Below are 13,752 nucleotides of genomic sequence, written 5' to 3'. Positions count from 1 at the left end.
TCTTCAGCACGCTAAATTAAATTCATTATATGCCACTCATGCCTTACATGTGCCACGCGGTATTCTCACTAGCGCGTCGATCTTCGTTAGCGGCGTTCTCGGAGAATATCTCTATCTTCCCGCGTAGAGTTGCCGAGTGATGAGCCAATCACTTGCCGTCTCTTTGGTATGCTTTATTTACGATTTTACTTCCAACTGGTTAAACTATTTTAGGGTGAGCTTTAACGCCAATCGTTCGTTTGGCACAGAAAATAGCGTGTATCCTTAAAATTTTTAATGAAATTTATTTATGAGTCGAAACAACCATCACCATATTAAGTCTGAAAATCGTTTACTAGACTTTGTAATCATCAAAACAACTAAAATATTTCACCTCATGGTCGAAACGTGTCTAACGTAACTTTGTTTCATCAAGTCAAGCTGCTGATTGTTGATTCATCACGCACCTAGGCACATCATTTTATTCAATGGCCTTTCCTAGAAAGAGCCTACCGCAGGCTAGCAGCGCGTTGGCCGGACGTTGGTTGCGAAGGTTGGAAAATTAAATTTTATCCTTCTCCCACCACAGTTCCCGTCGGTCTTATCCCACGTTACCGATCGTTGTCCCTTTCGAGAACAACCATTGAAAATGGGTCGCGCGAGGGCTGAAGTGTGGAAAATGCTCTCCCCTCACTCCGTCCCATATCGTCTCACGTACCCGGGCGTCGATTTCATTGGCCTGTTACAGTGGCATCTAACTAAAACTTCGTTTAACGCCTTCTCACCTTTCGCAGGCGCGCGATTTCGGGGAGAGTGTTCACGCAGAGCGCTTGCTGCCGATGGTTGTGCGATTGAAAATCCGGAAAATCGAATTAACATTCAACGCTGGCACTGCTGCCACCACGACGAGCAAGGTTACCATTCGTTGTTCTAAGGCAAAGCAGAGGTCAATAATGGATGTGTTTATCAGCCCACCGGATTGGGCTTGGGAGCACACCCGCCTCGGCGCGGTTGGCCCCGGAAAAACGGGATTTTAATTAGAAACAAAATTGTTTTAATCGCAATCTCTTCATCTTGTGGGTTGGGAAAGCCGACGCGCGGTTGGTGCGGTGAATGGAACTGATTTGATTGCGGACACCATCGCACTTTTGCATCCGATCTGGCATTTCGATCGCTTGCGAACCGTGACCATGATTTGATGCGATTGTTTTCGAGTGGAAATTAAATGACGCACATCAATGACCGAAGGGAAAATAGATTCAATGAACGAGCTAATTGGTCATTAGGTATTTTGGCAAAAAAAATGTGCGGCCAAACGTCGTTGTGATTTGTTTATTGCAAATAGGTGTGACGATACGATACAGGGCAGTCTTGATTAACAAACAGAAGAATGTGATTCCACCAACAAAGTGTCAAGTTATTTTCATGTTGAACAAGTGAAATAAAAATGTTTCTCTTATTTTCCATCATTTCGTGGGGTAACAGAGCTGGAGGAAAGAAAAATATGTATTTAAATTCAGCTCACCTGCACTCGGAGCAATATAGCGGGGTGGGTCAATAATTTTCAAATGTTATTCATGGGACATCCAAACACCCATTCAAACAAGCTGTTGTTTGTGAATTATTATTATTGCTACCACACCTGCTGCGCCAGGCGGGGTAGGGCACACACAAATCTGGCAATAACGAATGACCTACTCCACAACTGATTTATTAAAACGTACCTTTTGGCTTCGTTCTTTTCTTTACTAAAATTTTTTTTTTCCTTTCCTCAGCCACATCACCCGAACGGCGGGATGGTTACCACCGATCGAGAACTGGGTGCAGACGAACGATTTGCCCTACGGTTGGGAGAAGGCGATCGATCAGAAGGGTCAGCCGTACTACATCAAGTAAGTATGAGGGAAAAAAAATTTAGATTACTGTAAAAGATTACTGTATTTACATCGTGCCGTCTATTATTCGCAGCCATTTAAACAAAACCACCACCTACGAGGAACCGATCAGACACCATGGCAACGATTCCCCACCCGAGCCGCGCGTCGTCATCCTGCAGCGCAGTCCAACGCTCGGCTTCGGCTTCGTCGCCGGCAGTGAGAAACCTGTGATCGTTCGCTTCGTCACGGAAGGTGGCCCTAGTGTAAATAAGGTGAGTCCTGAATTGCATTAAAACGTGCAACTTAAATAGTTAATCTGTTACTGAATTTACTCGCTCTCTTGTCATGAACACTGTTCCAACAGCGGTTGTGGCTCGGCAGTTCATTGAAGCAAGAGCAGATTAATTCAAAGGCGGTAATGCCTTGGCACACTTGGAATCACTTAAAGGCATCATAAACTTTACACCGAACGATGTACATTGTGCTTAATTTTCGAGTATAATTGAATACCCGTGTAAAGTTGAATAATTTAAGCTAATGATATTTGCATATTTGAAAGCACGTATAAGCGGTGCTCTTTATTCATACCTTTTTATGGCCACCTCGCAATGTGGCTGGAAGGCACACCGGGCGGTCCCTTCCGTTTCGGGCGGTGGGTGGCGTTAAATTCCGCCCGCTTTCTCCATTCGGTGGTCCTCCTAATGCTCTTGGTTTTTCCCTTTTTTTTATTTCGTTCATCTCCCTCCGTTCTACTCCGCAGCTGGAACCAGGTGACCAAATATTAGCTGTAAACGGTGAGGACGTCAAAGACGCACCCCGGGACCATGTGATACAATTAGTTAGAAATTGTGAAACCTCCGTCACGCTGCTGGTATGCCAGCCGCAGCTCTACAACGCAGTCGGGCGGAAGTCGACCCTGCTGTCGGCGGGCAAGAAGGCGAAGCTAAAATCACGCCCGATCCGGGTCCGCTTCGCCGAGAGTGTTTGCGTGAACGGGGCGCCATTATTTCCGGTAAGTAGCACCCGACCCGACCCCCCCCGGCCGTCTGTCGGGGATGGAGACGGCTTTCGTTTTGTTTTATTTTACCTTTAGTTTTTCTTCGTCTCACTCACGTGTGGCTGGATGTGCGTGTGTGTGTGGGTGAAGCCACCGGGAGGAGGGTGGTTCCACTTGAGAGGTGCCCGGAGCGTTTTATTTCTTGTTTCCGGTTCGCTTTCGTGTCGCCTCAGGTTTTCCAACCGGGAAGAAAATCGTGCTGGCACGAAAAGACACGAAAACCGCGCACGGCGCACGGAAAAAAAAGCGAACCACAACCTGAATCAAACCACCCTTTTCCGTGGTGGCCGAGTGCCAATTTGCGATTTCGTACATTTTTACTTACCGCAGCCCAGGAGAGAAAAAAAAACTTATAAAAACTACCACTCGGAACAAACGAACGGTTGAACGGACGGAACTAATTAAATTTAAACAAGTCCCGCACAGGTTCATATTTTCACCAAGGTGATGGTGGTGGAAATGTCAATCCTCCAGGGAAGCCGGGTAACAGGCAGGACAATTTACGAGGCAAACCCCCCGCCGGTGGCCACTTGGTTTTTTGCTATTTATTCGAGCCGGCCACACGGACAGGAAAAGTTGGTCGTTGATAAAACAGTGGTGCCTCTTTTGCCAAAAGAATCGAATTATATTTCACCTTTTCAACATCTTATTTTCATTGAATTGGAGTAACCTTTTCGAGTTGGTACTTTCATACTCTTCTTCCTCAGACATGTTAAATTATTTTTAATTGTTTCATATTTTACCGATTTCAAAAGGTTGGGTTGATTGATTTAGATCATGGTTTAAGAAAGCATTATTTTACCACCTGGTGTTTGCTTCTTTTATTACCAAATGATTTTTTAAAATATTTATCCAAAAATGTATCAGTGGTACAACAATTTCACCGAGCGAACAAATCAAACGGACAAGTGATTCGATAAAGCAACATTTACAAACACGAAACGAAAAGTGATGACCCTTTTTTCGTCGTTGTTCGTAATCGCTTCCGTATTTTCATCCCGACAACCTGCCGCTTTCAACAACTTTCCTGAAGCCTTCCCTAATCTCCATTCGGCATCGCGTCGAACTGTTCTACTCGAAACAATGGTACTCGTGTAGCGCTGTTGTTTTCCTTCAAAAGCCACAACAAACTTTTCCCGCGCACCCTGCGGTCGTGTCGGAGGCAGACACTCGTCAGCAAACTTCTCCGATAGCGATCGACGGGAGGCAAACGGGCAACTCTTGCCTGCCGCGAACCCCGCTGCCCGCGATCTAATCGCGTTTTCCACTTTCACACCGCCGAAAAATCATTTATCACAACAAATTGCCAAAGTTCCGACCCCACGCCCCCCCATTCCCCCCAAACCACATCCGGCCACTATCGCAACTCAATCAAGCAAGCGACTCGCAGGTCGCGCGTTCGGTACCAGAACGCCCACGGGACTTCCGCCCGATCGGCTCCTAGTTGGTGGCTTGTTCGAATGGTAATAAAATTTCCAAATTGAATTAATCATAATAATTTGATGACATGAAGTTTTCGAGCGATTCGGGGTTTTTTTTCCCTTCCTCTTCGTCTTCGGGCACATCTTTTCGTTGTCACAGTTTGTGAGAAGCCTACAGCACGGGGACGTTTCTGGGCGCCGACAGAAATTGTTGCGTTCCATTTCCAGTCATGCTGCCATCATCAGTCAAATAATAAACTGGTGGAAAAGCCCGCACCACCGAACACCGACTGTCTCGGTGCGTTTTTTCCCGGAAGCCAATAACAACGGAAGCCCGTTAATCACGCTGATAATAATGGTGCATGCCTGGGCGCGCTGGCAAACTACCCATAAAAAGACATGGAGTACGTTTTTTAAGACCGCCGCTTTTTTTTTTTAATGGAGGCGCCAAGTACTTTTCTTCACGGGTACGTGATTTTTTGATGGCCCCACTCTACGTCGTTTACTCTCGACCGGGAGGGTGGGAGGGAAGCTTCATTGGTAACATTGTCATCCCTTGCAGCAGAAAGACGGGGACAATAAGTGGTAGTTCGAAGCTTGTCGACACACACCACAACGAGTTCTTCGTGCTCTTGTGCCCCCCCAGGGTTTCAACATAATTAATCATTGAGATAATAATCGATCAGTACTTGCGTCGATGGTTCTTCGGAACGTTTACGCTCGTCGGAGATTATCGTGCAGCATCTGGTTCATCCATAAAATGGTTAATTATTGGCGGCTGTTTTTACAGGCTCCGAGGTTTTCGCTGACATCATGCAATGGGAACATAAGTACTGGAAATTGATTTTTATCGTTCATTGATGGAATTTTATTTTTCCTATCGATTTAAGGGGTTTCATCCAAAGTTAATTAAAACTGACCTATTTTCCTTTAAATTTAAATTACTGCATCAAATTAAAAATAATGCTTTTCGAACAACGTTCTCCATTTGTGAAGTAGTATAAATGGGAATTGTGTAGTTCATTCTGAATTCATTTTCCTTTGAACTTTGTTCATGTTCGTTTTAGCTGGAGAATATTTTGGGAAAGAGTGTTCTAATTACAAACATTCATTCGTAGACAATTTTTATCGTCATTTTAATCTTAACGCATTCACTTCTCATATCCTAAGATAGATGAAAAAAGACATCTCTATCTTTCCATTTAGAAATTGTGCTAGCAAAAAAGGAAATTGCCCAAAAGTGGTTCATTTCCATGGGCTTCAACAGCGCGAGTAAAATTAGCAGCACCATTCGATGGCAATCACGTCGCACAGGAAATGATTTCGCTGACGCAAAATCGGGCAGAAATCGGGATCCCAAACCCTTAAGTGAACCGTTCGTGCCACGGACCCCAAAAGGACTTTTTCGAAAAGTGGGCGTCAATGAATCGCTCCGAGGTTTATGCTTTGCCACCTTCGTGGGTTTAAAAATAAAAATATGCTTCTGCCCCCCGCTTTTTGCTGCCTCTTCATTTTCGAGCACATCAACCCTACTTTATACACAAGAGAGGATAAAATCGAAGGTAAACCTCCGCAAACCTGGCGCCCTATGTATGCGGCCTTCCCGACGGGTTGGCCCACTTCGTGGAGAACTGGTGGAGGGGCGACAGAAAATCACAACCGCACCCAGCCACCATGACAAAACATAATTAGAGCCGCTTTAGCTCGAAACGGCCCTGCATAGGTGGGAAAAGAAGGACGCTTCTACCTCAATCACGGTCGGCGCCGATAGAAAAACTGGTCTTTCTCGTTCGGTTTGCCTCCGGGGGAAGGATATTCTGTTTGCAAAGCGGTAAAAAATGTGATGAGCCCCTTGTTGGGGGGTAAAGTTAACTGCTAGTTAGCTCCACGACAGTTTTCTGTTGACGCAGAAATTAATTGGTTCGTTAGAAATACTGCTCCTCCCAGGGTCTAGAAACGTGGATGGATAGGGAAGATTTTTTTCCTTGTTTGTCACATGATTTCACGATATCCTTTTCTGTTGTATAACCTTCTTTCTAACCGTCCCATCAACATCACCATCATAATCATGGGTAGAGCTTAGCATCGTGTTGATAACAGAAAAGATTAGCTTTGCTTTCCTCTCGTTGTGTAACAAAGAAAGATGAGCAGCACTTTTTAGCCAAGATGAAAAACAAATAAAAAAAAAGGTTGCATAACGTTTTTTTTAAATATTTAAAAGTAAGAATTACTATTTTAAAAATTGAGCTCAATAGTTTAATAGGTTGTAGAGTACACCACTATCAACTCAATGTCTACCTCAAAAGGATTAAACTTCGCTTTCACACCGTCTCATAGCGGTTATAGAGAACACAAGGAAAACTTCAACTACAGCTTGAACGATCCACTTCACATTGATCAGATGTTTCCGATTGTGAATGCTAGAAGTGAAGCTTCGCAGAATAATTTATCCTCACACCGTATAGACCCAGAAGGTGCTGAATAATAGAATCGTTGATTTTTATTGAAGCACCCTTGAGCGATTCTGGCTATTCTACCTTCGGAAGCTAGCGGTCCCGTACTTCGACGAACAGAAAGGTCTCATAACGGATCATCTAATCCAATTGCACGGGAAACTGAAGAGACAACTGTGAAATCGAACAGACAATACAGCTGGCCACAGATTAAACGATTCATTGTGCTTCTAAATTCTCGCTCGTGAGCACATGCCCCGGTATCATAAATTGATGCCATGCGCCATCCATCGAGCAAACGAGAATTCTGCTTTTCGTTCCATTTCGTCTGCCGTGTGATTCATAACTCGTTTTCCAACGATGATGATCCTAGTCAGTGCTTGTCTTTAGGCTGCCAATGGCAAATAAAATGAAAAACCGTCCCACATTCCCGTTCGTTCTCTGTTGACTTTAAAGGCGGTTTTAAAAAAGGGTCAGGATTAGAATTTACTCTCCGCAACCCTATATAAATTATCATCTCTCACACTCGGGCTTGAGTGGGCCCCCGTTTGGGACGGATGGACGAGGTCCGCTACGATGCGGTACAATTCTTCACGAAACACACAAAATTGTATCTCCAAGCGGTAAACCTTGACGCCTCTTGGCAGCTCCAATCCTAATGGAAAGCCTCTGCGGTTGAGTCTGGCTCGGCTGGACAAGCGTTTTCTTTTCTTCCGCCCCGACCCGGCCAGTAGCATAGTTAGGGACGAACCGTAATAATTTACCGTTGACATTAAGTGAAAAAAGTAGCCACGAATATGTCATCCGCAAAAGGGTGCCCCAAGGGAGTGGATGGCCAAATCTTTTCCCACGCAAGAGATTATTAGCCGTTCGTTGGCTGAAGATGGTACGGAGCTTGGAGAATAAAATCAGTTCAAGTCTAGAGAAGTGCTAAGAACGGATGATTTCAGTCGTGAGATGGGTGAATATCATGCTATTTGTGCGTTTTTTCAATCTATAAGTTGTCAGTAATTAACCTAATTATCCGAATCTGTTCCTTACAAAAGGGTTATTTTGAAGTCATGAAACATTCCAATGACTAACAATTTCATTGTGTGAATTAAACACCCGAACAACAGCAAGTGAAAAATGTTATCGATCAAAAATATCTTATCAGTAAAATGTCCTATTTCCCAACCTTAGCCGATTCGCTAAGAAACACAAAATGATATCTAATTTTATCGTCTTGTATAAATTTTTATTGCATTTTCACATAGCCTCGGCATACTTGGACCGTTTTTTTTTGTTTGTTTGTTTTTCGCTTGCGCATCGTAAAAGGAAACGATTTTCTTGTCACTAGCCCTGGTGCCAAACGGACGAACCGGAGGTGCCAACGTTTCCCGGGCGTCCCCGAATGGGGTGTCCGTTCGTACGTTCGCTTTTCTTTACTTATTTATAAATAGATCCATTCTCGATCCACGATTTGCGGACCGCGCCGCAATTCGCAGTATTTTCTCGTCGCTCGTAAACGGCCCCGAACTGAAACGGCACACTCCGGAACCCTTCCGAATGCTAGCACTACTCTGCTGATTAGGTCGCTTTCAGGGCCCGGGTCAGCGTCGAAAAGAGGCAGGTGAGGAGTTGGCATGGATTCACCCTGGCAATTTGCCCAAGACATCGGTTGGGATCGCCGTGCATCGCAAGACGTGGTCCTTAATAAAGTCGACGAAAAAGCGAAAGCCAAGGACGAAATCATCCCTTTGGTGTCGGGGAAAAAAAACCAAAGAGACGGCCAGCAGTGTTTTCATTTACTTCCTAGTCGCACCGGAGTCCAGTAGAGCGTTAGGTCTAACTTGTCCTTGTTGGTTTTCTCTCTCGCTCTCTCCCTTTGAGATCTTTTTTCTTCTATAAACAACTTGTCCTTTTTGGGTCGGTAAAACTCGTGGCCTGTTTCCCCGGACCGGGTTGCTGGTTGCAGGACCGATCGGAAGGTGTATTGGCCAGATGATGATTCGGGCACCTTAAGATTAGCATCCTTGCTCGCTTCGCTTCAGCGTTCCAACCCGAGTGTCGTCTTCGTCGAAATAATGGTCCGGTGTTAGCCGTCCGATTTCGGGTACGGTTGCGCAAACCCGGGGAAGCATGAACCCCGAGATGGATGTAATCATAAGGCACCGCAAATTGCCAAGCGCTATGTTGTTACTACGGTAGACAATTTCGTTTGCGAGGCAACCCTTTTTTTATCTGGGGGCACATTTTTCTTTCCACCCCGTTCGGGGGCCCTAAGTGGCAATTTGTGACGGTGACAAAAAGGAACATCAAATGGATTTCCGTACACCATCCCCGAGGATGGTTGACCTCGGCGCAAAAGGGATTTGCCAAAGGGCAGTAATGGACTCGTAAGCCGGTAAAATAACTACCATTTGAAAAATAAACTCCCCCGTAAAGTACACAAATCTATATAACTCTTTACGATGTGTTGCCGCGTTTCTTAAAATCTGTTTTCGAAACTCAATTGCTGTGTTTAGCTCGAAACTGTTTTATAGCATAACCATTTTCTGGTAAAATGCAATACAATATTCTTTTTGCTACATCCTCTTTTCTCGATCACCCTAATCCAAACAAATTCGTCCTTGGTGGAGTGTATTTCTTTGAAAATATTTCGTACTTTTCTCCGCCCAAACACACCACCGAGCTACATTTTCCACAAACCCCTTTCGCAGAATCTATCTACAGAAAGGAACGCCTAATTTCGGGGTAAAATATTTGATTTATGGTATTTTAGTAATGCTTCCAACCCGCGCGCACCCTCGTAAACTGTTGGCATTCGGATTAAAGAACTGCCTGCTGGTGTAACAGTGGGGGACCATCCCGCTAAAGGTAACAAGAAATTCTCTGCTAATGATGTTCCATGTGCGCTAGTCCCGGTAGTCCATCAATCCCAAAAATTCGACGGGTCGTCCACATTGCGTGAAAGCTCTGTGAGGAAAATAAACAAACCTTAAGTTGGGACTTTTTATGAACAGAGTTTGTCTGCCCTTTCTTTTCCGGGCCCGTAAAGCTTGATGACTTTGGTCAAAACGACCCAACTGGTTGCTTCAAAGGATCGCAAAACCGACAACAAACACAAGTTAAGGAATGCAAATTGTTTTTCCTTAAGAAACAAAAATATTCCGGGTAAGCTTTGTGGTGGGTAGCTCGGTGTGGGCGGGAAAATTTGTTTCCATTTTTCCTCTTTTTGATTTGCCGTTCGACCTTAGTTTGGTACGCTGTACGCAATACGCTTGGGAAATTCTTGTTAATTTGAAAACAAAAGCTCAAAGTATCAACCAAAGAAGTACTTCAAACTTTTTAATGGATTTAATGTTAGAAGCTTCTTTATCAAACTACAAGAAATCATTTTAATGAATGACATTTTATGGGAAAAACCAAAAGAAATTGTATGGAAAATAACTTTTGATAAGAATGCCGAACATACAGAAAATAATAGGAATAGGAAAACCCGTCCCTAAAGCCATGTAACCTTAGAGAGTGAAATGTAGAACAAGAAAATATCACTCTAAGGAAAATGAATATTGAATTTTTCGGAATTTATTAAGAAAATAAATGTTGAGAGTTTCGTTTGTTCAAATTTAGTATAAAATGTTTCACTTTCTTTTTAAACTTATGCTTATGATAAATGCTTTTTTTTACTCCTAAACAGCCTTTTGCGACATTCAGTAATATCTTTAATGCAACGATTAAAATTCACACCTCAGTGAAAAGAATATAAAAGTTTATACAAGTCTTTGAATATTTATTCTCAACTCCTCGAACGGAAACGCCCAAACGGTCCAAAGCTAAACGCAACATAACACTGCGAAGAGAAGGTTCAAGCAAACATTGTCAACTCGAATCGAAACCCCCGGTTCCCGCACAGCCGAAGGTACTCTCGAAATCATTCGTGCAAAAAGGTGGAAAATTTGATTCCCCGATCGGTATCGGACTTAACAAACGACCCGTTTCCGTTGATTCGATTTTTCGTTTCATTTGCCTGCTCTTCGTCGAGCCGAGAGATGATAAGGAGGTCTCCTGCGAAACCCCAACCAATCTTTTCTACTATCGGCATGCATTCGGTTGGAAGGTTGGAAGTTGAGAAGTATTACCGTTTGCAGCACTGCAAACCGTCGGCGGTAGCATGTCGACCTGGACGGACCGGGGTTAATACCTGCCCTACGGAAGAATCATGTCGGCCCCTTGAAAAGTATGATATCGTGGTAACATGTAAAATGGTTCCCTCCTCCGACCTTTCGCTTTGTTGCCAGCAATCCAAATATTTAGTCTAGGGATTGTACGCGCCATATGACATGATATCGGGATTCACGTACTTGTTTGCACATCATGCCGTCTGCCCTCGGTCGGGTTTCGGGAGAACATGCCGGAAGAGCGTTCCTCTGTCGTCGAATGACATGTTGGCGCATCCGGGTGTACATGTTACGTGCGATTTTTTTTTTTTTTTTGAAGAAGACAACCACACGCCATCTTGCGCGGTTTGTATTTCTTATCAGTTTTCTTATCGAGTCTAGCGAAAACATCTTCCGTTGATGCGATCGCGCACGTTGTCGATTTTCTTAAACCCCAACCAAAAAGAAAGGAGTGAGGTCGACAATAAAAAGAAAAATGTTATCTTGCATTAACTTAAACACTTAAATTATTATTTCTGATCCTTCTTTATGCTCACCGTTGGTAAAATTAACCTTACTATACTAAAGCTCCAATAGAAAATAAAATTTATTTAAAGTTGGCTTTTTCTTAAATTTCACCAAGAATCGGTGAGTTATTTTAAATTTTCAACCAACGGTTGTCAGGTTCAAAAGGTTCTACATCGCTTCGATTGCGCTCTTTAATTCGATAAACCATTCGCCACCGATGGCACCCTTCGACCCAACCCGATCTATCTTTTATTTAACCTTTAAGTTTTCACCCAGCTGATGCCGGGTACGCTCTCCCGGTCGCTGTTTCTTTGTGTATGCGTGCCCATTCGCTTGGCGGAGATGTTGCCGGGAAAATCTACATATTCCCAGATCCTGCTCTCGGCAGCGTACCGGCGAAACGAACCAGAATCATCAGACCTTGGAAAATGATACATTTCCAGTATGTGTGTTCAGCGCCTTCCGGTGCTGGCCGGTTTTTTACCTCCACATTCACGCCTGGTGGGTGTTTCTTTGTTGGCAGTGGAAAAGCTTGCTCGGCAACCCTTATCATGTTTCCGATTGTTCCGGCCCCGTGGACTCGATCATCGCCGCCCGGCCCGGCTCCGAGAGAAATAAACGGCGTGATTTAACGTGGCAAAAAGTGATTCCCATTTTCCGCGGTCGGTGGTAGGAAGATGGATCAGTAGAAGCAGGAAAGGATGGCGGGAGGATGTGTTGCAGATGTGCGAACAAACGATATGGAAATTTTTAACCAATCACTGCTGGCAAAGCACGTCCTGTGCCTGATAGGCACGGTAATGATCATAATCGTGTTATTTCGATGGATGTTTTTAAACGAAACGAACCTATTTTGAATAAATAAAATACAAATCGTAGAACAAACAGAGGACCTCCATCGAAAAATTAAAGCAAATTGTTTCCAAAGCAGAAGAGGATTTTTAAAGCATGAGGTAAATTTTTGTTTTAGGAGAGAATAATAAAAACCAAATGTGTTTTTCATTCTTTTACGGACCGGAACAAAACAATCAATAGTTCACAAAACTGTCATTTCCAATTGGAAGAATTTAAAAATAAAAAAAAACTTTTATCTTTCACGAAACATCAGCTAAAACGCCACTAACAAAACACAACCGGACCGGACTGTAAAGCAAAGAAAGTGAAAGAAACCGACCACGACGTATCTCCACCTTCTAGCGCAGACAAGAAGCAGTGTTTAATCCCGACCACCACGCCTGGGCTACCGGCGATCGGTTACTGAATAATTAAGCTGGCAAATTTCTGCCCCGAGAATTATCCTACCTAGTCCACTGCCATCGGTACGCCACACAAATCTCCGGTGGGGGTGTCCTCCGGAAGCTTCCGGTGCTCTGCAGGATGGGGATGGGGGTGAAAAAGTTTTCCCGAAAAACGTTCACTGCCTGTCGCCACCACTATGGAGCGCTGGTAAATCGCACCGAGGAAGTGGAGGAAAGGTTGTTCCGGAAGTGAGAAATAAATGCACCGAAACAATGTTATCAACGTTGCCTCAACACCGGGTCTCCGGGAATGGATGGTCAGAAAGCCGACCGAGTAGTAGTTCATATTCAAAATCCATGCCGGATGAAATCCTCTCCGACGAACCCGGGAGTTCCGGTGGTGACCGGGTACCGGGGGTCAGGAGGTGGTTCACCACAACGCCCAAACTCCCGGCCGGTACGTGTGCGTGTACGTTTGCCGGGGCGCACTGTGTTCGTGGAGTTCGTTAGAGGCGTGGAGTTTAACGATTCGACTATCTGGGGTTTTTAACCCAAAACAATTTGCGCCTGCATTTTTCATGCGCTCGCCTGCAGCCGCCGGGACCGCCGGAATCCGGAAATTAATTAATTTCTCGCTGAAAAATGATTCCACCGAAACCGACAGAAGAGCGTGGGTTTTCGTTTTTAAGGAGGCAAATTATTTGCACTTTGCGCTCGTGCATTACTCTTCGCAATAAATCGTCTCGGTGCGCAAAGACGAGGCGTCTGGCGTGCTTCTTTCAAACTGCTTATTAATGGCACCGTGGGCTCTCGGAGGGATTTTAAAGTTTTCAAAGTTTGCCTAACCTATTAATAAAAACCCGGATACACCGCCCTTTTTGCTTGGTTTATTTTATCAACCATTTTTTTCCTATTTCTCCTTAGCCATCTGCCTTTTCTCTTGGCGATCTGTGCGTGCCACCGATGGCGAACGTGCTGAAGGTGTTCCTGGAGAACGGTCAAACCAAATCGTTCAAGTACGACTCGACCACCACTGTGCAGGTTGGTACCGGAAGCG

The 13,752-nt window shown here is 44.4% G+C and overlaps 1 protein-coding gene across 1 annotated transcript in view; it reads left to right on the top strand.

Annotated features, from left to right (window-relative positions):
• Nucleotides 1–13,752, top strand: part of LOC131288158 (uncharacterized) — a 57,183-nt gene that overhangs the window by 32,834 nt on the left and 10,597 nt on the right. Inside the window, exons 2-5 of the mRNA XM_058317271.1 lie at nucleotides 1,755–1,871; nucleotides 1,948–2,128; nucleotides 2,617–2,868; nucleotides 13,620–13,736. Coding sequence (XP_058173254.1) covers nucleotides 1,755–1,871; nucleotides 1,948–2,128; nucleotides 2,617–2,868; nucleotides 13,620–13,736 — 667 coding nt within the window. The remainder of the gene's footprint in view (nucleotides 1–1,754; nucleotides 1,872–1,947; nucleotides 2,129–2,616; nucleotides 2,869–13,619; nucleotides 13,737–13,752) is intronic.

Source organism: Anopheles ziemanni, chromosome 3, assembly GCF_943734765.1.
Source record: "Anopheles ziemanni chromosome 3, idAnoZiCoDA_A2_x.2, whole genome shotgun sequence".
Lineage (NCBI taxonomy): Eukaryota > Metazoa > Arthropoda > Insecta > Diptera > Culicidae > Anopheles > Anopheles ziemanni.
This window is presented reverse-complemented; position numbering and strand designations above follow the sequence as displayed.